Here is a 25,464-nt window from a genome sequence, read left to right as displayed (position 1 = left end):
GAAAATACTGAATAGGATTTAATTACACACACAAAAATTTAACTATTGCTAATATTCATATAACTATTGCTAGTATTATTATTGTCCTTGTCGAGCTAGTTTCTTCTTTTGCTTTCTCTCAACTTTTCTAGAGAGAATAAAATAATTCACCCTCTAACTTGAATAATTTTCTCATCTGTGCTGGATGTAATCAATCCAATAATAATAGGCTAGTACAAAGAATTATTAATTTTCAAAAGCAATAGAGAATTAATATATGGTCTAAATTAGTATTAGTTTTCTCTAAGGAGGTTGATGGTTTAGGCTAATTGGAGTTGTTAGTGTAGAGCATTATTTTTCCTTCAACTAGTCCATTGGCCTAGATGTACTTCTGAAAGTATTTCTCAATAGAGAATTATTGCTCAACTTTAAACACACAAATGTTTCTTAATTTAGATAGAAGAAGATATGAATAAACCTTTGTTGGCTGAAGGTAAGCTTCTTTATGAACATGGAAATTAATATTTACAGATAGTCTTCAGCATTCTGAAGGGTGCATTCAGATGGATGCTGAACTTTACTTGCAGATAGAAGAGATGGCAAAATTGAGCATAAGCTACATAGCCATGGTAGTCATGCCCCATGATCTCTCTGCAATTCTGACACACTCGCGAAATCTATAGCAATCGACAAGGTGATCGATAGCCATCCCTGCGGCCTGCATGAAGGAGTAGACGATCACCGGCCCGACCAAGCGAAAACCTCTTCTGACCAAGTCCTTGCTGATTGCTTCTGATTTTGGAGTCCTGAAAGGAACACTTCTTGGATACTTGTACTTGTTAATCAGGGGCTTGTGGTTAACATGACCCCAGATGTAGCCACTGAAGGATCCAAATTCCTTGGCAACCTAAAAGGAGAAAAGGAAATATAATTCAAACAATGGTGCAATGCATCTTTACAATTTTTGTGTAATTTGAAGAGTTTATCCTTGAAAGAATCAGCTCAATCAGAAGACTTGCCTTCTGAATGCACCTTGCATTGTCCACTATGCATCTCACCCTGCACTCTCCTACCATCAGCTCCTTGTTGGAACTTATGTCCAAGATCTCATTCTCCTCCATCTTCGCGACGATGTTATAATCAAATTTTGCAAATGCCTCCCTACATAATCATACTATCAGGAAAAAGAAAAAAAAATACAAGGCTACTATAATTCAGCAAGTCTCTAGATAAGAAGGCCAAAAAAAAAAGACCTGTATAACTCCCTTCTCTTGAGGATTTCAGTCCAATTGTGATCAATGAGCATGCCAGAGAGGGCAAGCAGTTCAAAGAGTCGGCTACAAGCGCGTCGAAAAAAAATAACAATTACTAACTACCATAATCAAGAAAATTCAAATTATTTAAAAAAAGGAAAAAAAGAAAGAAAAGGTATGCAGAGCTCACTTGTCATTGTAAACTGGGACACCCCAGCATTCATCATGGAAGGAAATATAAGCTTCGTCTGCATTAATATTATGTATCGAAATGTTATAAGCTTGTATAAGTATTACTAAATGGTTAGTTAGTTAGTTAGTTAGTTAATAACATATCGAGATTTAATTGTATAAAATTACCACTGAAATTTGTTATCCAATTGCATCTCTTCAAGCATCCAGCAGCAGGAGATGCGCCCCTCTCCTTCATATGATCATTGAACAGCTCTCCTCTTCTCTCCAAAGACACAAACTTGTCCTTGCCAGTGCCACCTAGCGAGAAGTCTCTCCTCCCCCAGGAGGTCAAGATGTTGCGAAAAGAGAGTGGAAGTTTCCTCTCCCAGCTAGAGATAGAACTATCAATGGAAGAGTCATTAGAGTTCTGAGACAGAGAGAGAGATGACAGAGTAGCACTTGAGCTGCTCTTGTGCATCCCAAGTGGGTAAACCCTCTGTAGATGCTTGCCCATTGAGCTCTTGGTGGTACGTGCCTTCCTCTCTACTTCTCTAACTCTTGGGTTTCTCTCAAGGAGATGCCTTCCCATGCTTGGAGTAAGCATGCTTCAAGAGAGAAAAGTAGTGGCTCGTGATAAGGAAAAATATTGAGAGTTAGTTTGTCACAAAATTGAGGAGCTGAGAGTTGTAATATATATATATATATAAAGTTTTAGAATAGTGCGCAGGAATCAGGACAGTTTGGTAGGATATGGATTTCATGGTAGCTCTGTGAAAGCTTCTGCGGATCTTCGCAAAAGTGGATGCAATAGTGGTACCCTGTCTTACGTGTGGAGTACTCTCTAAGTACAAGAGATTAAATGCCAATATGATTGATTTTTTTTTCTTTTTCAGTTGGTTAGGAGCATCTATCTCTACTGTCTGACAAAACCTCGAGTTCAAATCTTCTCGAGCTTACCTATCTTAGTACTATTCTCTTTGTCGAAACACACTATTTAGAGAGTTCTAGTAGGATCAAGGGTACTTTAGTGCACCTAAATCTTATAGCTTTATTGTTTGTTTCGATTTATGGATCTCAAAAATTGGTAGAGCTCAAAAAGATTAGCTCATTATTAGAATAGATCATCATTCTAAAAATCGCAATTCGAGTATCGCATGCCAATTTCCTTGGGAGGGGTTTTCTCCTTACACCTTCGCCACCAGTTTTTTTCCTCCTCATTCTTTCTTCTCTTTCTCTCTATCCCTAAGTGTTTTAGAATTTTTTATTTTTATTGTTCTTAGCGAGTGATCTTTGATCCTTCTGTCTCTATAAAATTTTTAAATTATATTTTAATTATTGGGTTCATCTTTCTTTTAATTATAGTATAGCATTATTTTATTATAGAACTAAGTATATGATTTGTGTCAAAGAGCTATCACTCTATTCTCATTTCTTTTAATATATCAGAATGCTTTGTTGTACCGTTCGGACGTTAAATCTAACCTATGGGCTTTTAAAAACTAAAAAAGAAAAATGTGCAAGCTTAGTTCCTACTCCTGGGCTCCAAATGCCTTAAAGCCCTAGTTAATTGATTAGGATACTTCATCTTTCATGTATTCCACTCGTGACCTATAGATTTTGCCTGCTGATAGATACATGGATGAAAGGAACATCAGAAAAGTATATTGCAGCATTATCAAGTTTGTCAAGTTCCTCTGCAATTATTTCTTGTTTCATGACTAGAATTGGATTTATCAAGTGGGGAGACGATTAGATCAACCATCATCTCAGAGGTAGATGTTCCATTTCCTTGACATAAATGGTTCTTTGACTTTGGTGCATCACACTGTTGAGCAACTAGGAGGAGAAATTGGACTTATAAAATTTGACCCGGTTCGGTCGTTATTCGAGTTTTGCTGGATATGAGTTGAGATCCGAATTAATGATTATATATTAAGACTATTTAGGCAACAATCTTTAACCTACTCTTTGTATATATATATGTATACTAGTTGTATTATAGAATTTCAGTAATATCATAAATCTTTATAAATTTTTAAAAAATAAAGAGAAAATTTTAAAATCACACCTTATATTTTTATTATTCTTTTATTAATACTTAATCTTTAAAGGATATTATAACTAGACCGCTCTCTTTATTTTTCCTTAATAGCTTTCATATGATATCCTGAATTAATTAAATTCAACTACTTTTAAATAAAAAAATATTAGAAATTTTCCAAGAGTATTTTAGTTATTTAATTAGTAGATATAAAAAAATATTGGTTAATAATAGTAGAATATTATATAAAAATGTCAGGAAAACTAATTAGATGATTATTAATTAAAAAAATAATTAGTAAAAATATAGGTTGTGATTTTATACTTAGCCATATTGTAATAAAGAAGCTCACTATAGCGAAAAAAAAAAAGAAGACGACTATTGAATATAACAAATTGGAAGAAAAATATAATATAAAATGTAACAAGAGGAGAGAGGTAGGTAAATGAACTTATGCAAGTAAATGAACTCATACTATCTAGTAGTTTGGAGCAGATCAAGATGAATATATATATAGATATATCTAATCTAAGTTATAGCAGCTTGAGCAGCTCTTGGACCAATTCCTCCAAGTCTGCATGTGAACTTCCGTTTTGGTTAACGGCGTCCGTAGACTTCCTACTTAAGTCCTTAACTCTCTCCCTCAACTCCTTACCCGACTCGCCCAACGATTCGGACACCACCCGGGCCAGCTCGTCCGGGTCCGGCACCGAGCTTAACCCCTCCCACGCGCGCACCCCGCGCGGGGCTTCATTCTCCACCAGCCTCGCGTTGACGAACTGGTCGGCTGTCAGTGGCCACGTCAGCATCGCCACCCCGGCTGCCACCGCCTCCAGCACCGAGTTCCAGCCGCAGTGGGTCAGGAACGACCCCACCGCCGGGTGGTGGAGGATCGCCACCTGCGGGGCCCACCCTCGGATAACCAGGCCCCTCCCCACCGTTCGATCGGCGAGATCCTCCGGGATCGCGGCGGTACCCTGCGCCTCCGCCCAGACGAAAGGGGCGCCGCTCTTCTCCAGCGCCGCCGCGATGGTGGCCGCCAGCGGCGGTGACAGCGCTGCCTGGCTCCCGAAGCTGACGTAGACCACCGAGGCCTCCGGAAACGCGTCGAGCCACGTGGTCACCTCCGCCTCCGACATGCGGTTCCGCCCGCCGCGGTCGGCGGCGCTGCCCTTCGGCGCCAGGGGACCCACTGCCCACACACGCTTCCAGCCCAAGTCCTCGATCGGCCGCTCCAGGTACGGCCCTTCGAGCGCACGGAAGGTGTTCGACACAATTCCCCAGCTCTCCAAATTCCAGAGGAAGTTCTGTTTCAGGGATTCCGAAACCTCGTCCCCTTCCACGTAGCTCCGGAAGAGCCTCGAGAGCTGGCGCCACGGGTAAACAGGGGAATTGGGGATGGAGGGGAAGTCTACCGGGTAGTCGTCGTCGTTAAGGTCGGGCCTTTTTGGCATCCGGCGGAAGAGGGAGTGGGTGACGGCACTGCCGAGGATGCCGGAAGGGGAGAAGACGATTCGCGGGATCCCCAACTCTACCGCAAGAGGTTGAGTCCAACCCAAAAAGAAATCCGATATGATCGTCGATACGGGTGTGGTTTGGCAGCGAATCCAGGCGAGTAAAGGGTCGTGGAGAGCCCGGAGGAGGTGGAACAAGTAGGCGAACTGAGGAACGGGGAGGCCCTTGGCGTTCTCTATTCCAGGAGGGAGAAGGGAAGAGGAAGGGAAGGGGAGGACGAGGGTTTGGATGGAGGGGGACTTGGAGAGGAGAGGAGAGAGGAGGGGGTAATTTGCCGGCGTGACGACGATGGTGATGGTGAAGCCGCGAGAAGAGAGGAGGTGGGCGAAGTCAAGGAGGGGGAGCATGTGCCCTTGAGCCGGGTAAGGGAAGATCAACAGATGGGCAGATGGAGTTCTCCTCGATTCCGCCATGGCCAACCTCTCTCTCTCTCTCTCTCTCTCTCTCTCTCTCTCTCTCTCTGTGTGTGTGTGTGTAAATGGTGTGATTATTCCAACACCCTCAGACAAATTTAATAGAGAATTAAAAAGTTGTTGAATTAAAATATTAGCAAACTGCTATCAAAATTTAATGGCAACGTTGAAAGTAGAGAGCAATAATCATCTAACATAATCACTGACAAAAAAAATCTCAAATATATATAGAAGAAAATTAAATAAGAGATAGAATTTATGTGATCGAAAATTATTTGTGGAACAAACGGGGGAGTGAAACCCAATCAACTTCCTCCCGAATAGAAGCGGAGATCTTTGATATCTTTTTAGATCTTGGGTTTTGGGTTGGAGGGAGATATTAGGCTGTTGCAAGGAAAACTATAATCATAATTTTTTTTAAGCCTATATCTACCGGAGATGCAAATCAATAGTAGAGATGCAAAATATAATTATTTTTAAGTCTCTCGTAGCGGTTGGATTAGTTTACTATAATTTTAGCTTAATAATATTTATAAACACTTACTTACTTACGAGTGCGTTCGAACTCCTCGGGCATTGGAACGCACTTTAAAAAAATACGCTTAGATTTAGCTTTACCCACTCAAAATCCTACACGTTGATGGATGCAGATGCTGTATATTTTAGAGTTATAATTACTGTTTTTTAATAAAAAAAATAAGAAATTATTTACCAGTTTATCTCCATAATTTTTTAGTTGAGGAATCTATTTGGATATAAAAGAAATTTCAGAACGTCTATGTGGAAAATAATAATAATTATAAAAAAAAACTTAGTATAATTATTCTATTTATTTATTAATAAATTAAACTAAACTAAACTTTCATAAATATTTGTTTAAAGGACATAAAATGTATTGCCTTACAAAAGAAATTATGAGGTTAACTCTTTTGGCATCAACACTATTACATTACGTTTATGATCTTAGTTGTTCTTTGGGGGGTGAATTTTGGGAGGATGGTAATCAGAATTGAAAGGTATGAGACGAGCAGTCAACTTGAACCTGTAAGTAAACCTTCTACTACTTAACACTTCAACCAAGTTCAACTTCCCTTCTTCTTTATGCTGAGATAGACTGACAGAAGAAGAGCTTGCTTCTATGCTGCTTGAACTCTTGATCACTTCCATTGCATTCTCTGCAACCATCTTCCTTCCCTTCCATGGCCATCTTATCTCGTCGTGAAGTTTCTGCCGATCGACAAGTTCGACTAATTAAAACAGCAATGTCACTCAAGATGAAAGTTGATAATTTAACAGACCTTATCACCGTTGATGTTCCGACTGCTACTCGCCGTCATTCTGACCTCTGCGAAGAAGAGTACGTACAGATAGATATCTTCAAAAGATTTATGTTTAGCTTTATATTGACCAAGGATGGAACTAAAGAGGAGTGCTTACCGTGGTGGGCATCAGCTGAGGAGTGTCTAAGAGCAGTCAAAGAGAACAAAAGAAGCAGAACTAGAAAGCCTGTGGACCACATTACTAACTAGTAGATTTTTTTTAGTTAATGTTTTAGTTCTGAAGCAGAGTTTATAAATGCGAGAATCCAAACAGTAGGAAGTCAAAGCAAGGATTCCAAAATCTACTGTCTCATTAATCTTCTTTGACCAACATTACCTGGCGCTTCTTGAATGGCTCTTACTTGGCCTTGGGAATACTCAACATGAGGAAGATCTAGAGAGTTAATTATAATTGAAAGATTAGAAGTGCAGTTATTTGATTTTGGTGTAGCTAGCAATGCGTGGAATGGAAGATACGGGTGTTTGGGGCCTGTCTGCGTCCATGCATGCAACAAGGAGGCGTTGGAATTTGGTATCCAAAGCTTTTTAGCAAACCACCAAGTTGCATGTCTCCTCTATTGAAATTATAGAATCCAATTCCCTTTGCAGTGTGTGAGTGGGAGGGGGGGTGTGAATGAAATATAATATAATGGGTGCCTCATCTGCTCATAGTAACTCGTGCCAGTGGTGATCCTTTATAGGCGTGGAAGTACATAAAGTTCTTTTTTTTTTCTCTCTCTCTCTCTCTCTCTCTCTCTCCCCTATAGAGATGAGTTATAGAGGTAGGAGCGTTGGGCACTTTGGGTTTATAATGTTCACACCTCCTCTCTGTCTCTCTCACATGCCTTACATAAAAAAGAAAGCAAGAAGTATCATCATTCCGTACATATTGGGTATAAAAAAGCGAAGAAAGTGATAAAAAAGGGAGGGAGTATGGGCGAAGGAGCCAAGCACCACAACCCATAATTGTGTCGTGATTCGAATAAATTACCATGAGACTTTGACTAGTAGCTTGTTCATTTCCCATTTGTTTGATAGCTAAAGATGAGGCCAAGTTAATGTTCAATAGTTGTGTAGCAGCATACCTCCCATTTTATCTGGCTTGCCGGCTCTGTAATGTAAATTTCATGCTTGACTAGAAAGTATATCTAATCTTTCCTTTCTTTTTCTTTCCTGTTGGTTAGTTCTTTGAACAACTCTAGAAAGCAAGATATTGCAAAATTTACAATTTAGTGAGAACAATAAGGGAAAAAAGAATTTAATAAACCAATTTGTCATCAACTACAGATACACTGCAATGTAAAATTACCCACCAGTAATGACATGATACTGGTAGGATACTCCGAGTTTACCTAAAAGCGCAACAAAAGACCTAATTAACACATTCTTAAACAGCGACATTGTATATCTAGATTTTTGTCAAAAAGACACTGTATATCTAGATGTCATTCTTTTGTGCATGCAAGTAATTTACAACATTTCACCCTCAAACCTTAGATACCTCAGTTCATCTAAAGCTGGAACCAGTTCTGAGAAATGTGGCATCTCTATTTACATTTTCTGAAGGATGCAACAGGTGGTCAGGAGCCCATGTACAACTAAATTCCATTATAGTGGTTCCTCAGAAGGCTGGAACAAAGTCAGTGTAATCATCGTCAAGAAATGATTCCGTTGATAATATCCGCAGTGCAGGATAAAAACATGCCAAAACTTCAAAATATCAAATATCACATGAAGATCAAGGGCTATTCTTGGAAGATCAGATTTGCAGAATGGATAATTGCTCACTCCAGTAATTGATCACACCAGCAGATTTCTCAATATTAAAATAGCTCACATCAATAACCCAGGCGCTCATTCAAAGAAGTACGCCCATCACCAGTTTGTCCTGCATGGCATATCAAGGCAATGTTAATAATAAGAAAGGAAGGTAAAAGGAAATCGCTAAGTTATAGAATAACGTGTGTTTTACCTTCAGGAGGCACCCATGATTCATAATCTGGACCACTGTCAAGAAAATCTGGTTTCGAAGGTCCCAACACCCGTTTGACTTGTGATTGTTCCTTCTCCTTTTTATGTCCATTTTGAACTTGATTTCCATCCTCTACATCCAAGCCAACATAGCCTCTTTTATGCTTGAGCAGAAGAGCCACAGCATCAGCAGCTGAAGTTTCAGCTTCAGCTGAGTCTGCTACTCTGGATGCTTTATCTACAGTAGCTACAGGATCACCAGCAGGCTTTCGCTTCCGTATTATAAGACCGGAAGCATTTTCAATTTCCTTTTGAGCATCTGGTTGGTTAAGAGCCTTATTGCGATCTTTATAATCTACAAAATTATCAGATTCTTCTGCATGTGCATCTACCTCTTGTACCTCATTCTCCTCAGGAGCCATTTTCCTTGTGGCACCAAGCCATTGAGGTTTTGTTGCGGAGTATACAGGTGCTCCATTTTCTTTTTCTCCCAGAACATGTTTAATTTCCTCAATGTCTTGTTTTGGTTGTTTGGAAGTTAAAGATTCCTTTGTTTTTTTAACTAATGCAGCTGTTTCAGGCAGTCCAGCTTGCTTTTGATCAAATAACTGTTGTCTTGAAGTATCAGGAGTTGGTTCGGCCTTCAGTTCTTGTGATTTCAAATCTCTTTTCCGAGCAGCTTCCCCCATTGGATCAGCTATTTTGAGCAAATACATTATCTTGTCCAAGTCAACTTGAAGATCAGTCAATTCCTTCTGAATGCGTACAATTCTGTCATGCACTGTAATCTCAGGGGTAATAAGTTGTCAATAGTAGAATAAAACAGTACTCATCGATCTACTACCAAACAACAGGAAAGAAACTATGAATGTTACAGGTATCCATGTCTCCATCCAGGAATGTATTGCCAAAGAATGGCCAAAGAGATTTTCTACAACAATAACATGTGTTCGTGTCTCCATCCAGCAATGTAAAAAAAAAATATGCCACAGAATGGCAATAGGGATTTTTCACAACAATAACATGTCTACTAATTATCTTCAACAATAATATCATGAAATTGTATAGCTTTAAGGATATACATTATAACACATATACACACAGATACACAAGAACATACACACACACACGCAGACGAAATAGAAATATCTGTTTTACATGATTTTTCAGCAAAGGAGTAGAAAACATATACAAAACATATACCAAACCACGAAAACTTTTGCCACAAAAGAAAAAAATGAAGTTCCATGGATGAAAAGTTAGACATAACAGTGGCCATGGTAATAGAGAAGCAAAAGAGATTATGAATAAGATCCTCAAATTCAAATCATGAAATCACAGTTAGCTGAGTATAATAATGAAAGAAACTTCTGCAACAAGCACATGCCAAGGATCCTCACCTAGTTGAGATGACAATCCAGACATGTATGCATCAAGGTCATCCTTATCCTCATCCCTAGTATCACTGTTAGGTGTCAGTTTATTTTTCTCATTTGCAAGCAACTTCCTCTTGTCCTCCATTTCTGTGATAATAGCATCCTTCTTGTCGAGAAGAGTATCAGCTGTTTCAACTGATGGCTGTTCACCAGATTTTCGAGTGGACGGTGGCTTCTTTGTCCGATCATAAAAGTCATCGTCATCACTGGATAGTAAAAAGGACTTATTACTAAACAAGCAATTAAGTGCTTGAATTTTTCTGCCAAACAAGAATGCTAACTTGTAAAGGAACTCGCCTTAGCTCTACATCAGTAACTAATTGTGCACATTAAAATTCCTTTTTTAATACAAATTGAGCTTTTTTCTTAGAACTCATGTGCCAAGAAGTGATACGAGGAAGAGTTGAAAAAATTAGTCTTTTGCTGGATATTTAGAATGGATCATAAAGGTCTGAAATTAAGCTCAAATTGGAAAATAATGAGCTAAACTTGATCACCAATCCTTGGTTCAAAATTAATTTTAAGACAACTTTGATCAAGCTAAGTTCAATGATGCTCAGCTCGAGTACACTACTCAGATACATTTTCCATCTATCACCAAAAATACATTCGCCCACCTTAATGCCCCTATCTTAGAAATACTAAATCATCTTTTTATCCCCTATACATAGAACTGTCACAAGTATTCCATGAAAAGTATAAGCTACCTCAATATATCATCTTCATCCTCAATATTTCCTTTCTTCATACCAGGGACTACCTTCCCAGCACGGGCACCAAGACTTTCTCGTATACTCTCATTTAAGGTTTCTTCTAGGTTCTCCAGTTCCTCCATAATCTGAGCCAAGAAAGTTAACAATTACTCATTTGCATGACCCAAAATGCTATTGTAGAAAAATGAAGAAAGATATATTAGGATATCATATTCTAGTATTCTACTGACCTGTGATGTTCTTTGTTCATTTCGTGCAATCTGTGTTTGTTGACCTTGAGTCAACCCACCTTGAGCAATGTCTTTTACTCTAATAGCATCAATTTCTTTCTTCATATTGGCAACCTATGACACAAATGATTGCAGAAAAGGATTTAATATGCTAACATGCACAAACATTTATTCCATCAAGTACATACCTTTTCCATTCTTTTTATTATCTTGCTGCGAGTTTTCTCCTGGCGTTCTGTAAGCTGTCCTTTATATGATTGCCATGTCACCTCTTCTGCATCATTCTAGAAGATAACAGCTTGTTCATTAATCAAAAGGCATGTATATAACCAAAGTAGAATAAAAATGACAATAATAATAAAAGGTCTGGACCTAGATATTCAGAAAGACTAAGCATGGCAAGCATGAAACATAATACATGTTATAGCACATAGATTTATAGCTCATACATAGAATGATGGAATATTGAAAAAGGAATTGAAAACTCACATCTGTGGTTTCTTCAACTGCATCCTCAGCCATGCCCCATGATATTCCCTCTGCAAGAGATGCTTCAGTTTTTGCTCGTAGAAGTGATGCTTCGCGATCGAGCAGCTCCTCTCGAATCTTAGCATTCCGTAATTTCTTCAAATCCCCCTCCTATTAAATAAGAGAATAATTATAGAAAGCTGTACTGATGAAGACTTAAGAATTAATGAAAACGCATTTAAAAACTGAGGATTTCCTATGTTATCCTAACATATCCTTGTGCCAGAGCTTCCAGCCATCCATTTTGGAGAAAGGAAAAGGAAAGAACAAATGCAATGCAGTCAGATAGCTTCCTCAATGCTTATTAAAGTTGCTTACAGTTAAAACATGAATCCATATTATCTTACCGGAAGCATCAGCTCGGATGGCCCTTGGAAAATATACAACCGTGAGGAGCTGTTGAAGATGGGAAAAGAGAATGTCAGTAATAGATCTTTAGACATGAAGATTCTCCCAACTAAATATTTATAAGTAAAGCCAAAACATTAGCCTTATAGTAATAAACAATGGCAGAAATTGACAAGAATGTCACTGACTAAAAATAAATAACTCCACTATTAAACTAAGCAAGTACTTCAAAAAAATGGTTGCCGCTGTAATTTTATCAACTTTGTTTAAAGAGAGACCTAAAATGGATATTCTTGATGTCCCAGCCACAATGCAAAAAAGGGCATGCAATGCAAATTGAAAATCGGTTTAATTTATTAATGACTATAGATGTGATATAAAACAGAATGTTTTAAGAAGTTTAGCATAAAACAAAGCAAATTATGTTTGACGATTAGCAAATTGAATTAAATCAAATAAAGAAACAGAAAATGGAAGAAAAGAAGACTGGACTATTTGAATAGCTACAAAAGGAATGAGTTAACTTACAGGCCAAATCTGATTACATCGCCAACATGAATTTCCGTGTACACCTTCTTCTTAACCTAATAGGGAGTATAGAAAACACTTGATAAGAATGAAACAAAAAGCTAGATACAAATCAACTTCCACAGTGCATAAGCAGATCATGTGAAAGTGAACTTCATTGAATCAATAGATAATCTTTGCAATTCCAATTTGAGTCTCTTAATAACCAATGAGTATATACTTAAAAAATAACATGCCAACCCATCATCATGAGAGTTCTCAATATTTGCAAATATGAGGCTATGAAGAAACAAATACCTGATTCTTGTTGACAGAAGTCCCATGTGTACTGCCAAGGTCATAAAGAAACACTCCACCATCTCTTTTAAACTGCAGAACTGTTGAGGCATGAATAATAAGCGTAGCTCATACATTCAGATGTTTTGCCAACTATATTACAAATCTACGCTAGCGTAAAACAGCACCCAGACTGCACAGATAAGCTATTATATGTTTAAATCTTCAAATATTGAGAAGCAAGAAATATCATAATATCTATCTACAGGTAGGTCTTCAATACATATAACAGAAGCAAGTCACATGGGCCAAATAAATGCCTTAGACAAAGGTTCTTATCTAAAAGATAGTCATATATCATTCCCCTAGAAGCAAACTTTACAGTCTCTCCACACAACAAACAGCATACAATCCAAAGATTGCAATTTTAATATAATATCAACGCAAACATCAGATTGAACTTCTCTTATTAGCTTGAAGGGAAGTATCATCAGTGAGTCACCAGGTTTAGGTCAGATAAGAATCCACTAATAGCTAGTCTCCAAGGTCAAGGTACGTTCGGGCACTCTAAAATTTATCTTTTAGGACAAAATAAATAACATTAAGGCCACAATCATGAACAATTCATCCAAACATGAGTTGCTATATTTGCCAAGCGCACCTCCAACAGATAAGTTAGGTTCAAAACAAGATATATATGTAGTGCAATACCATTTGTAGCACCAAATTAAACGTTTTGAAGTCATACACAAAAATGGAAGTAACTAAAAAATATATATATGATTGACTTGCCTGCATGATATCGAGAAATGGTTGGATGTTCCAATATGAAATCACAAAGATCTACGCGTCCAAACATGTAGCAACCTTTGTTGGACCTGCATCAACATGTTTTCTTAGTTAAAACGAAAAGAAAGTAAAAGAAGATGTTCGAAAACGAAGTAATGATGACTCAAAGAGTTTCGCCATGGAAAGATTATATTTTCCGAGAGCAGAACTGCGAACTACCAATATAGCCCAATCTCGATACCAAAACAATGACGAATCAAAGAACCGGATAAAGATCTCTTACACGTCCAATTGCTCGATGATGGACCCGTCTTTGAGGACCTCGAAGAAGAAAGGATAGGAGGGGACTTCGCTCCACGGCGGGATCGAGTAAGGAACGGGAAATTTCCCGCTCTGGGATGCCGCCGGCGTCGAACTAGGGCTAGGGTTAGGGTGTTGGGGCTCCTCTTTCTCCGACTCCGCGACTGGTGCTGCGCTGACCTCATCCATCGGAGCTCCATCCGGCGCGGCGGGTTTCGAGACCTCGGCAAGGGGTTCATCCTCCTTCGGCGGCTCTGGTTCGGGATCAGGGTTAGGGTTAGGGTTTCGGGGAGCAGGAGGACCCATGGGAACCTTCATTTTCGAGGACAGGGAGGAGGAGGGACTTGGAGAGGAAGGAGGAGGGCAATAGGGAGTAACTATATCGTCCGACCAACTAGTGGACAGGATCCGGTGCTATGGGTCGTAATGAGGATCCTCTTAACCCGCTAAATCGATCCGACTCCGAACTGGGTTATCGGGTTTGGGTCTGATATAAACGGGTTAACTAGTTCAATTTAAGTACTGTGATAGCACCTATGTGCATAATTTTGTTTATTCATCTTGAAGTTCTACTAATGTTTACTCTTGCAGTAACATCAAGAGAACAACTGGAGAGAAACAGCAACACTTGAGAATAACGTCTACATATATCACATATTATAAATTTAATTCGGAAACTTATTCTATTAAATTTTACAATCATAAAGTTCTAACATGCAGATATACTGGCAGGAGAACAACTCAGAATTAATCAGAAGATTAACTGATGCATCTCAACCGTCCAGTTCACATGTTTTAATGATCATCTACTTCCGAGTTGTGAGCAACTGTAGATATGGTACAGGATGTAACTCAACCTAGATGTTGAGTTATAACCATTGAATAAACCTTACGCCAAACTGGATAGCTCCATCATACTATAATTGCACAGCAGCCGCAGCACACCATTGCGTTGCTAGCACTTGATGGGGGATCAGGCTTGCTTGTTGAAGAGGGAATAGGCATCACTGTACACCGCGATTGCGTTAGATAGCACAGCGAGAACGATCATAAAAACAGATAACACTTTATCCCATTTGGTTGCGATGCCATAGCGATCCCTGAAAAATGGCAGACAAAAAGAAGATGAGTAATCATGGATGATGAACAGATGGTTTATAAAATGATTCAGAATTTTTATGTAGAACATTGAAAATAAAGCTCAGGTGCAGAAAGGTGCATTCATATCAGTTATCAGAAGCTTCTAATCTAGTTTCGGATGCATCAATTCAAGCTCTGCCTTCTGATGAGAGTATAACATACAATATTTGCATAATAAATGAAATTCATTCCAAATGATTCATGTTTATGCAAAAAAGCCAAGGCTATATATTCATATTCAAGTAAAACAAGATACTAACACAACATGACATTTTAGCAAGCTAAAGATATGAGCTAGTTGAACTGAGTGCTCACCTTAGAGTAATTGCCGCAGGGAATATGAAGGCAATACAAACAGCAGCAGTTGCACCTGTAAACTGAAAGGCATCCCAGATGCTGGGTATGAAATTCGCAGCCAAGAAAATGACTGAAAGGAGTGCTGCTGTTATTAAGGCAAATCTCCGATTGTCAGAAGATAAAGGACTTGATGATGGAAAGAGGAGGCCATCCAAGTTAAGCCGCAAAGCATGGAAGATGATGGGGAACACGAGCATCAGGTGGAGAGCATAGCTCACCCGGACAGCATCATTGAGAATGGAGCTGTACGGGATACCAAGGTTGGAATCAAAGTTTGCAAGTACATCATCAAGGGTGGACTCACCAAACAGGAGAAATCCAAAGAAGCTTGTAGTTACATAGACAGTCGAGCAGAGAAGTAGCGAAGTACGAACAATGGGTTTTATCTGGGAAGAGTCATCCAGCTCATTGTCTATAGTATGAACTGCAAAGTGAAAAAGTGCTTCCTTAGACAAGTTAAACAACTATCTTCTAACTTATCTGATTCCTCAGAGATGTATTAACAAGATTTAAACATGAATAATAAAAATCTAAAGATTAAACTTGTGACACCAGAGAGAGATTATATTGACTACGTGATAACTTATGCTCCATAACTATAGTTTTGTGCCAAGATAATATAAAAGAAAAAAAAATTCTTGCTTTGGTACCGTTGTAGTGGCAAATATATGCAGTGACAAGAACAGGAACTGCTGTGAAAAGGTTCCAAACAGATGCCAAATCAGGTAGATCAGGAAATAACTTAGGCATGGGAATGCTTCCACTCAGCAACTTAACAATAGCAATCCCAGCAGTAATTACAACAAAAACAACTGCAAGTCCAACTGATATAGCAGATGTGTATCTCAACGAATCTGCAAAAGAAGAAACAGAACCTATTATCAGTTTGACAAACAACAATTGCAGAAATATGTCTTTATCAAACAATTTGAAGAATTCGCATGTAGTATTGCATTTAGAACAGCACACTTACCCACACGCTTGAAGCATGACAGTGGTATAAATACTAGAAGAACAGTGACCAGAAGAACAAAAAATCGTCCATTCCACCAGTGTGCCCCAAACCATCCTTCCAAGACACCAAAGTGGTGAACACCAGTCGAAGAAGTTCCAGAGAGCACATCACCTTGAGAGGAAAGCACAAGTACATCGGTCAGATTCAATAGGATGCCTCTGTATCTAAGAAGCTGCCAGTATAGTGCTAATATTCCTTTTTAAAGAAAGAGTATTGGCTCCCTTAAGTAATCCAATTGAAGACAACTTAAAATGAAAGAAGCTTATCGAAATATAACCGAGCAATATGTGAAAGGTAAAAGTAGCTTTGGATTATAGTAAGGGAATTTTACAGGAAGCAAGAATGTATTTAGACTGTCCAGTAGGTTAAACAGAACTAGATCTGAAACATAGATTCTTCTCAAATACAAATAAGATAGATAATAAGGAACCAAAGTTATTCCATGACAACACGTTCTCACAGGACAATGGATACGTCATTAAGCTGTTGATGATATTACTGTACTTCTACTAGCTATGAAATATTGGAATAGCATCCAGCGAGTTGGGTGTACTATCAAAGTAATTCGCAGCTATGTATGCTGTAGAAAATGGACACCAAAGAAAGATTTTATTAGTCAGATACTATACCAATAATAATCATGTAGACAATCATAACTCCAACATTATTCACAACGACGCAAGCTTGAAGCAATATCTTCCCAATCTTTCCAAAGGTATCACCCATAACTTCTCCATAGGAAATCGCATTCCCCACCCTGCTGAACCTTATCAGCATCTCGATCGAAGACTCGGTGAGGAAAGCCCCAAATATAATCATGAGAATCCCCGGAATAAGCCCTAATACCTTCATAGTGGCGGGAAGGGCCATGATTCCCGCTCCAACAATGGTGGTGGAAAGATTAAACACAGCCCCGGCAAAGGAGGCTCCATCGAACTCATCGAAGCCCCCTTCTTCCTCCTGTTTGGTTGGTAGCAGTGGAGCATTCTCATCACGAACCTGCTTGTTCTTCCGATTTCCCCTATTCTCAACCGGATTAATGCTTCCAATAGTCATGTTTAGGGATCAAAACAACTTGAATCTGTCCAAAAACCAATACTTAGCATACCAAGATCGGTTTTTGAGCAGGAAATGCCAAACAAAATGACCAATTTTAAAGAAATCCTACCAGCAAAAGAATCCAAGATCCAAAACCCACAGATTTGCAAGATGGAAAGAGAAAGGAAAGAGCTTTCCTCTCGGGATAGGCCCCAGAAGCTTATAGAGGTTGCCTTCCGTGTCGTTCAAGTATGTAAGCGAAGTAATCTCCAAATTGACTTGCAGAGAAGATGACGACGTCAATTTGCGTAATTTTCTGTAAGAGATCGAGATCGGAGGTTTTAGTAGTCTTTTTTGCCTTGGAATAGGGGAATTGTCGTCGGCTTTTCCTCTTCCTCACTCCCCTCGTCTTCTCCGGGGATGCGCGAATACGAGAGAAGGGAGGAAGGAGAGGAAGGAAGCGAATTGGGAGAGAGAAAGAGAGGAGAGGAGAGGAGAGAAATAATAGATTAATTTTCGATACTCACCTGACTCCATTCACCAACCATCTAAACTCTAATTAAAATCCGGGAGATCATTTCTCACAACCTTTAACTATTGCTCATTTTCACGTTGGCCCCTCAATTATTTTTTATGACACTTTGACCCCCTTACTTAAGTAAAATCTTCTAAATCTTTTTCCGATTAATTTATCTCTGCTTTTCCATTAACGAAATATCGTATAACTGTTGCATGATGAATTTTAGCCTTCATTTAAAAAAAAAAAAAAAAAAAAAAAGAGAAATTAAAAGTAAAATAGCTATTCAATGCCTCATCTCTATGCCATCAAGTCAAAATATTATAAAAAATAAATAAGAATGTTCATATGAAAATAGGTAATAGTAAGGTGTTAATGATAATAATAATAATAATAATAAAAGCCAAAGGTACATATTTGTTTTATAAATTCTCTATTATTTATTAGGTGTCTCCTTGTGATTGGTTTTTTATTTCCCACATGCTTAAAGGAGACATAGCCACATAGGTCATCAGGTATTATTATTCTCCACCAATAAAAAAAAGATAGAAAGCTTGGCATATTACAACAATTATGAGGGAGGTGTACTGCTTACCATAGTATTATATTGGTAGAATAGAAGCAATAGATCATTTCCCACCACTCATGACACGTTGGCGAAGGGTCCCACGTGTCACCAAGGTTAATTCTGGACCCTTCGTTGGAGACTCCCATTTGGACTCACTAATCATGCTTATTTGGATAATTAAGAATTTGCTTAATGTAGAGGGGAGGGTGGTTTAGTAGGTCATGGTTCCATTCCTCTCATGGTGGTAGGAAGAATTATTTAATATACATATATCTTAAATTTGATTTATTTGCAAATAATCTCCTCTCTCTAATTCTATGGTAATCATTGGGTAGCTAAAGGTTAAAGTAACAAAAGTGAAAAGAGAGTGAATAATAATATCTTAATTATATCAAATACTTCAGTGTTAGAACTGTTAATACCACTGCCTTTCTAGTTGTAAAGGCATTACAGTTATTGAGATGTGCACTGTGAATCAAATTGCATTCAATGTGTTTTCTGTGATCATTTTTTGTGTGGATTGATAGGAAAAAAGGAAAGAAAAACTCAAATCAGAGAGTCCTAATGATACTATCAATTTCCAATTGCAGTCAGGTTAGATGATGCTGTAATGACTTTGCAGGAAGAGAAGGAAGGGCCTAATCCCTCACTGCAAGTCTTCCTTCACAAATCAAAGTAAGTCCTGAATGCAGTACCTTCAGACAGACACACAAAGATCAAAGAAAAAGTCATGAGTACAAAGGATAATTTTTTGCTGCACTTTTCTGTATGTAAAGGACTAAGACACAAGTTGATAATCTTTGACCACTATTATAGCCTTCTGAAATGATGGAAATATTTGGTTGTAAGAAACAACCTTTTGAGAATGTAATTTGGTTCAGAAAATAAATTCTTGGTCAGAGACGACTATTTCTCTTTCTGCTTTTATAAGTAAACTAATCAGAATGGCCAGGCAATTCCAGTTCATATTTTTTTCAAGTTAAAAGAATTGTTGTGAGCCATAAATTGGAGATATATGATTATACAAGTATGAAAGATACCTCCAGTTGTACAATGGTTTTCTTGTGTTGAATGCTTCAGCACAATCATAGTTAAATTTCTGGATACAGATATCTTGTAGACAATTTAAAGCTATGGAGCCATTATTTAACATTAAAAAAAGTCATCAGCTCATACTTTATTCTCAATAGATATGAATAAGCTTTCTCAACACCTAAATAGAATAGAGAAAAGAAATCTATTTGACTGATTCAACAAGGACTTCCATTTTATGATTCATCTGAAGAACAGAATTAATGTTGGGAAAGTGAACCATTCTGCCATTTCTTCTTCAGGGGGAAGGGGGAACCTTCAGCAGGAGATTCTGGATCTTGGTTTGCGTTCTCAAACTTCTGTTCTTGTCTTGCACTTATTAATTTTCTGTCACAGTCATGTATTGATGTATCGTAAGGTGAGCATAAATTGTAGGCCTGAAATGAGCATCGAAATTTCAGCATGAAAAGGATGAGAAAGTATTGAGATGACTTAAATTCAACTGAAACTATAGTTTCCAGACATTAGATAGAGGAGCAGTTTTCCTAGTATGGAGTCCTATGTGAATTAAGATCAAATAACATGTTAAATGGCCATTGAATTCTTGAGATGCTGCTTCTTTGAGGATAATTATGATGGACCATTGTTTTCGTTGTCTGTGTTCATCAGAAAGTTGATCTATACGTCATAGGTTAACAAAGATATAGTCAAATATGCCTGTTGAGCTACACTTTCCATGATTTGGAGTTCATATCATTCATTAAAACAATCGATTTCATATTCATCATCAATGACGTTTCATGTTTGCATATTCAGTATGGTTGTGAGCACAAAATCATTAACAATATTCGTAGACTAGTTTCCTGTCAAAACCCATAGCATTATAATAAAAAATTTAACATTTTAGGACCTTCTATCAAGTCATGCACCAGAGAGAACTGGTGCACAAACAAAATCACGAAATCAGAGACTTCTTTACTCTATAGATATGGGTTACGTATTTCATGTGCATAGTTCCATATTCAATTACTATCTTACTCTGTTATTCAATTTCTCCCTTGCCAGCCAAGGTAATCCAAGATGGGTGTAACTTTACGCAGCAGTCTTATAAAATAAAAGGAGAGATGCAAAACATCCAGACTGAGAGTGTTAAGAATCCTATTTTAGGATTCAGACCAGAAACCTCAGGTGAATAGTTTCCATCCAGAACATAACCTAAACACTGATTCACAGACTGTTTCAGCTGAAACTGAAATCATGATTTGAACCTCCTCATTTACATTATTTCAGTTGAATGCAGTTGCTAAGCCTTCATTATTACAGGATATTAAATAAAGAATCCAGGTAGTAGACATAATTCCATCACTCTTTATATTTATTCTTGCATTTGTCAGTTGAAAATGAATTTAATATCATGCTACGTAATTACAGAGCAACATGGTTTGATTAATTGTATAATTTCATTTCATGAACTATGTGCTCATACTAACATTTAATTTTATAAATCTGACCGGCCCATTTAAAGAAGTACGTTTTTTGCATTTCTTTTCAGCTAAGAGAAGCTAGAGATGGAGGAAAATTCTTACCAAGTCACAGTTTCTGTCTCGGAGGCCATTCCTCCAGTAGTTGCTGAGGTTACTGAACAACAGAACCTCCCGGAGTTGGGAACAAACCCCCATCAGTTATCCCCAGCCACAGTGGAGTTGCAAATGACTCAACAATGCCCTACAGGTGGAACACAGGTTCTACAATCTTTAATTACCAATGTCGATCTTCTTGTGGTAAAATGCAATAGTGGATCGCAATCAATTATGGATGATGAGCTTAAAAGCATTATTCGGAAGTTGGAGGAATTGATTAAGAACATTAGTATGGACCTTAATCAACTACCAGTATCCACATTCCAAAATCACGAGTATGCAGAAACAGGAACTAGATCAGTTCAAACTTATAATGTGAAATCTCAAGGACGCAGGTTATGGTGTGATGATGTGCCATACCTTGCAGATTTCCTGACAGGAATGCATGACAATGTGAATGAAAATGGTGGAGAACCATGCGGCGTGCTTCCACAGTTGGCGGAATATGTAGAACCTTTATATGAGGCTTTTTTCTGTCCACTGACTAAAAGAATAATGGATGACCCAGTGACCATAGAAAGTGGCACAACATATGAAAGAAAAGATATTACTGAGTGGTTTGCGAAGTTTGAAGATGGTTCCGAAGCTTTAGTCTGTCCATCTACTGGGATGAAGCTACAGAGTAAAGTTCTACACACCAACATTGCACTAAGAACCATAATCACAGAATGGATAGAAAGAAATGAAGCAACCAGAGTGAGGATTGCTCGTACTGCTCTGTCGTTGGCAACCTCAGAGGCCATGGTACTTGATGCAATACAGGACCTCAAAGTCCTTTGCCGAAGTAGATACAACAAGGTACAGATGCACACCATCGGAATTACAAAACTTCTTACGCATTTTTTGGAAGACAAGAAGGAGATAGTAAGGTGTGGAGCACTTGAGGTATTATGCTTATTGGTTGAGGATGAAGAAGGAAAGGTTAGACTTTCCTCACAGGCTTCTATTTCTATTATGAACATGATTATTTTATGCAAATTCAGCCTTGTTAAATCTCAACATATTAAAAGAATGACAACCACACATATATATAAGATTTTAACATAGGAGGTTCACATTTTTGAAGATACTCATTTGATCGAGCATCAACTTGCTCACTAATATAAACAGGAAAGTAATTGACAGAGAAATTTTCATTTTTGAATATATCTATTTGGTTAAGCATATCGTTATTAGTACAAGAAGGAAAATCTCAGTTTTGATGGAGAAATTATTTTCCTGTCTTGAATCCCGGCAACTATACTTTCACGACTAGTCAAACCTGTTAATTCATCATAACAAAGTGATTTATCCATCTGAAGAACTGAAAAAGTCTTATAGTGAAAGAGAAATAGGCTAACAAGAAAGAGAGGAAGCTGGTAATTAGGAACTTTTCAGAAGTTCCTCTAAACCATCGAATAGTTCAGCTTCTCCACACGAACCGAGACAGTTAAACACTATATTGGTTTCTCAAATAAGGAAATGGCCCGTCAGTCTGATAGGAGTGACATAATAAAAAATTTCAGGTAATTTGGCGCATATGGGGTATTGTATAACGGGAGTTATAGAGAAAGTTCATGCCATATATGTATCACCCCCCATTAATAGCAGTAAAACTCAAAGTTCCTGCAGTGATGTTACAGACAATCATGTAGCCGAGTTAGATGAAGTAATATTAAATATGTATGTATTACTTAATGGTGCATATTCATACATTGATATGAAAATAAAACATCAACACAGCCAAAAGAAATAAAATGAGCAGATAAAGAAGACGGTGCACAGAGAGATCTTCTATGTAATTCTATATCTCTTAAAAAAGCATCCAGAAGATTTATTTTACACTGTCTCATCAGCATTTTATGGTGTACAGGAAATCATTGCAAAAACTAAAAGCATCATGAGAACAATCAAAATCTTGTCAAATAGTAATTCTTCAGAAAGGCATGCAGCTGTTTCTTTCTTGTTAGAGCTTTCAAAATCAGATCTACTATTAGAAGATATAGGATCTATTCCTGGGGGTATATTGATGCTGACAACAATGAAATTCAATGAGTCTGCTGATCCATTTGCTGCTGAGAAAGCAGGAGAAACTCTAAAGAACTTGGAGAAATGCTCTAAGAATATCAAGTACATGGCAGAAAACGGCTTCTTAGATCCCCTTCTGAACCATCTTGTTAAAGGTAAATGTCCCATCTTAATTCCTAATGCAATTCCAGTATAAATTGGATCCAGCACAATACCATGTAACTATGAGAAGGAAATCTATTTGAACTGATATATTCAAATGTGACATGTTCTCAGACATGATGGTTGACATGTTTTTCTGCAATGCAAACTTGGTTCAGAATTTCAGGAAGCAGATAGAGAAACAATGAAGACTATGATACATTTACATTTCAAAATTATGTTACCAATTCTTATAGGATATAATTGTGCAATATAGTCTCTAACAAGTCATTTACATTAACATCTGAAAACAGGTTCGGAAGAGATGCAAATGAAGATGGTAACTTACCTTGGTGAGCTTGTTTTAGAGCCAGACATGAAGAAGAAGATAGCAGAGAGTGCCTCAGAGACTCTGGTAAAAATGATACACAGCGGAAACACCATGGTTCGCAAGGCAGCATTCAGTGTTCTACTCCAGATCTCAGCCCACCAGCAAAATAGCAAGAACCTCGTGGATGTCGGCCTGGTACCCATCATGATAGAGGAGATGTTCACTCGCAGAATAAACGATGAACCCATGGGATCCAAGGAAGAGTCCTCAGCAGTTCTAGCCAACATACTTGAATCCAGTATCGATCCTGAAACACTTCATGTGAACAATCACGGCCACACAATTTCCTCCCATTACTCCATCTACAACATGGCCCATATGCTCAAATATGCCACAACCGACAAGCTCAACATGAACCTCATCAGAATGTTGCTCTCTCTAGCTAAACTGCCAAAACCTTTAGCGACTGTTCTGTCAGTTATTAGAGAGACCGAAGTGAGCCAAACGATCATCGAATTCTTGAACTCTCCATTGGAGGAACTCAACATTGTTTCCATGAAACTACTAATAGTACTATCATCCAACATTGGCCACACAATAGCAGAAGGGCTATGCAAGAGCCAGGGTCAGCCCGGAAACCTAATCAACAATTTCGATCCCAACCGGATTGCAGAAAAGCATGCAGTAGCAGTGAATCTATTAGCACAACTCCCTCACCAGATTGTGACACTCAATCTAGCCCTTGTACGACAAGGCACAATACCCACAATTCTAAACAGAATAGAACAGATCCAGAAAGGTGAAACAAGAACAAGCAGGTTCTCAAGGCCCTACCTTGACGGTCTGGTGGGCATTCTGGTGAGACTCACCAGTACCCTCAATGACCCAAATATACTAAAAATTGCTATAGAGCAGGACCTAACTTCCGTGTTCACCAAGCTACTGATGAGGACTGCAGGGAGTGATGAGGTCCAGAGGTTGGCAGCAGTTGGACTTGAGAAGCTGTCATCTAAATCCATGGACCTCTCAAGGCCACCTGAGATGGAGCGGCCCAAGAAGGGGGGCTTCCTGGGCAAAGCCTTCTCAGGCTCACAGAGAGAGAGGATGAGGGATCTGGTCCTCCATCCCTGCCCAGTCCATGGAGGTGGTTGCTCCTCAGCCACCACGTTCTGTCTAGTGGAGTCAGGTGCCATGGAGAAGCTACTGGGATGCCTGGAGCATGAGAATGTTAAGGTGGCGGAGGCAGCACTTTCAGCTCTCTGCACATTACTGGATGAGAGGGTGGATGTGGTGAAGAGTGTGGGGTTGTTCACAGAGATGGATGCAGTGAAGCATGTATTGGGGGTGCTGAGGGAGCACAGAGATGAAGGTGTTTGCCACAAGTCTTTCTGGGTCATTGAAAAGTTCTTGTTAAGTGGTGGGGAAAGTTCAATGAGAGAGATCTCTAATGACAGAGTGCTGCCATCTGCATTAATCACTGCTTTCCACAGGGGAGATGCCAACACAAAGAAAGTGGCAGAGAACATACTAAGGCATCTGAACAAAATGCCAGATTACTCTAGGATTCTTTCAATGTAGGTATGTGGAAATAGTGGGTGGGAAGCAAAATCCTCTGCAGCTTCTTGCAGTAGTACTTGGTTGGCAGTTGGCACGCTATCAAATCATTTATAGTTTTTTTTTCCTTTTTTGTTTGCGAACAGTATTCTTTTCACCAGGTGTACATTGCTGAGTTTTTATCTAAGGTGTAGTTTGTGTAGAAGTGTGAGGGAAATGAAAGAATGTGAGAGAAAATGCTCAGACCCCTTTGCTAAATAATTCTTCAACAGATCAATCATTGATAAAAAACAATCAGTATGAATAGTTAA

The 25,464-nt window shown here is 38.5% G+C and overlaps 5 protein-coding genes and 2 long non-coding RNA genes across 8 annotated transcripts; 1 reads left to right on the top strand and 6 right to left on the bottom strand.

Moving 5' to 3' along the window:
* Positions 1–420: 420 nt before the first annotated feature.
* On the bottom strand, positions 421–2,077 carry LOC140800013 (uncharacterized). The gene is made up of 5 exons (XM_073154635.1): positions 1,593–2,077; positions 1,423–1,480; positions 1,233–1,316; positions 999–1,140; positions 421–886 (listed from the first exon to the last, which is right to left on the bottom strand). The coding sequence occupies exons 1-5, from the start codon at positions 2,008–2,010 to the stop codon at positions 596–598; spliced, it is 993 nt and encodes a 330-aa protein (XP_073010736.1). The 5' UTR covers positions 2,011–2,077; the 3' UTR covers positions 421–595.
* A 1,749-nt stretch (positions 2,078–3,826) lies between these two features.
* LOC140800453 (UDP-glycosyltransferase 89B2) lies at positions 3,827–5,501 on the bottom strand. Its single transcript, XM_073155257.1, has one exon. The coding sequence runs from the start codon at positions 5,373–5,375 to the stop codon at positions 3,981–3,983; it is 1,395 nt and encodes a 464-aa protein (XP_073011358.1). The 5' UTR covers positions 5,376–5,501; the 3' UTR covers positions 3,827–3,980.
* A 745-nt stretch (positions 5,502–6,246) lies between these two features.
* On the bottom strand, positions 6,247–7,406 carry LOC140800270 (uncharacterized). Its single transcript, XR_012111171.1, has 2 exons — positions 6,674–7,406; positions 6,247–6,602 (listed from the first exon to the last, which is right to left on the bottom strand). It is a non-coding gene; the product is annotated as an uncharacterized lncRNA (long non-coding RNA).
* Positions 7,407–7,922: 516 nt separating this feature from the next.
* LOC140799823 (uncharacterized) lies at positions 7,923–14,231 on the bottom strand. Its single transcript, XM_073154299.1, has 12 exons — positions 13,797–14,231; positions 13,517–13,602; positions 12,746–12,825; positions 12,449–12,504; positions 11,920–11,968; positions 11,534–11,683; positions 11,233–11,328; positions 11,045–11,158; positions 10,809–10,939; positions 10,066–10,307; positions 8,667–9,446; positions 7,923–8,582 (listed from the first exon to the last, which is right to left on the bottom strand). Exons 1-12 carry the CDS (start codon positions 14,129–14,131, stop codon positions 8,533–8,535), a joined length of 2,169 nt encoding a protein of 722 aa, XP_073010400.1. The 5' UTR covers positions 14,132–14,231; the 3' UTR covers positions 7,923–8,532.
* Positions 14,232–14,441: 210 nt separating this feature from the next.
* LOC140799825 (amino acid transporter AVT6A-like) lies at positions 14,442–17,931 on the bottom strand. 2 transcript variants are annotated; one of them, XM_073154303.1, is made up of 7 exons: positions 17,891–17,931; positions 17,494–17,679; positions 16,955–17,406; positions 16,284–16,436; positions 15,961–16,164; positions 15,269–15,734; positions 14,442–14,913 (listed from the first exon to the last, which is right to left on the bottom strand). In XM_073154303.1, exons 3-7 carry the CDS (start codon positions 17,379–17,381, stop codon positions 14,787–14,789), a joined length of 1,377 nt encoding a protein of 458 aa, XP_073010404.1. In that variant the 5' UTR covers positions 17,382–17,406; positions 17,494–17,679; positions 17,891–17,931; the 3' UTR covers positions 14,442–14,786. The 2 variants fall into 2 exon arrangements, with proteins under 2 accessions (XP_073010404.1, XP_073010403.1); XM_073154302.1 differs by lacking the exon at positions 17,891–17,931 and having other exon boundaries at positions 17,494–17,800.
* A 1,631-nt stretch (positions 17,932–19,562) lies between these two features.
* Positions 19,563–21,205, bottom strand: LOC140799763 (uncharacterized). Its single transcript, XR_012111066.1, has 2 exons — positions 21,067–21,205; positions 19,563–19,917 (listed from the first exon to the last, which is right to left on the bottom strand). It is a non-coding gene; the product is annotated as an uncharacterized lncRNA (long non-coding RNA).
* Positions 21,038–25,461, top strand: LOC140799762 (putative U-box domain-containing protein 42). The gene is made up of 3 exons (XM_073154219.1): positions 21,038–22,041; positions 22,973–23,282; positions 23,583–25,461. The coding sequence occupies exons 1-3, from the start codon at positions 21,049–21,051 to the stop codon at positions 25,175–25,177; spliced, it is 2,898 nt and encodes a 965-aa protein (XP_073010320.1). The 5' UTR covers positions 21,038–21,048; the 3' UTR covers positions 25,178–25,461.
* The last annotated feature ends 3 nt before the right edge of the window (positions 25,462–25,464 follow it).

This window comes from Typha latifolia, chromosome 13 (assembly GCF_019914945.1).
Source record: "Typha latifolia isolate L0001 chromosome 13, TyphaL0001v2, whole genome shotgun sequence".
Taxonomy (NCBI): Eukaryota; Viridiplantae; Streptophyta; class Magnoliopsida; order Poales; family Typhaceae; genus Typha; species Typha latifolia.
The sequence above is the reverse complement of the archived record's forward strand: the minus strand, read 5'-3'. Positions and strand labels throughout refer to the sequence as shown.

Bases quoted from the DNA above. Each gene is read 5' to 3' on its own strand.
- LOC140799762 (XM_073154219.1), top strand. From the start codon at position 21,049: ATGGAGGAAAATTCTTACCAAGTCACAGTTTCTGTCTCGGAGGCCATT. The intron at 22,042-22,972 runs GTTAGACTTTCC...TATGGTGTACAG, and splicing joins TTGAGGATGAAGAAGGAAAG to GAAATCATTGCAAAAACTAA. The intron at 23,283-23,582 runs GTAAATGTCCCA...ATCTGAAAACAG, and splicing joins TCTGAACCATCTTGTTAAAG to GTTCGGAAGAGATGCAAATG.
- LOC140799825 (XM_073154303.1), bottom strand. From the start codon at position 17,381: ATGACTATTGGAAGCATTAATCCGGTTGAGAATAGGGGAAATCGGAAG. The intron at 16,437-16,954 runs GTATAGTATCTG...TTTCCTCTCAAG, and splicing joins TGTCTACATGATTATTATTG to GTGATGTGCTCTCTGGAACT. The intron at 16,165-16,283 runs GTAAGTGTGCTG...CTTCTTTTGCAG, and splicing joins GTCATGCTTCAAGCGTGTGG to ATTCGTTGAGATACACATCT.
- LOC140800453 (XM_073155257.1), bottom strand. From the start codon at position 5,375: ATGGCGGAATCGAGGAGAACTCCATCTGCCCATCTGTTGATCTTCCCT.
- LOC140800013 (XM_073154635.1), bottom strand. From the start codon at position 2,010: ATGCTTACTCCAAGCATGGGAAGGCATCTCCTTGAGAGAAACCCAAGA. The intron at 1,141-1,232 runs GTCTTTTTTTTT...ATGATTATGTAG, and splicing joins AAGAGAAGGGAGTTATACAG to GGAGGCATTTGCAAAATTTG. The intron at 887-998 runs GCAAGTCTTCTG...TTCTCCTTTTAG, and splicing joins ATGCAAGGTGCATTCAGAAG to GTTGCCAAGGAATTTGGATC.
- LOC140799823 (XM_073154299.1), bottom strand. From the start codon at position 14,131: ATGAAGGTTCCCATGGGTCCTCCTGCTCCCCGAAACCCTAACCCTAAC. The intron at 13,603-13,796 runs GTAAGAGATCTT...ATGTTGATGCAG, and splicing joins ATCATCGAGCAATTGGACGT to GTCCAACAAAGGTTGCTACA. The intron at 10,308-10,808 runs GTAGCTTATACT...TTTACTATCCAG, and splicing joins GATGAAGATGATATATTGAG to TGATGACGATGACTTTTATG.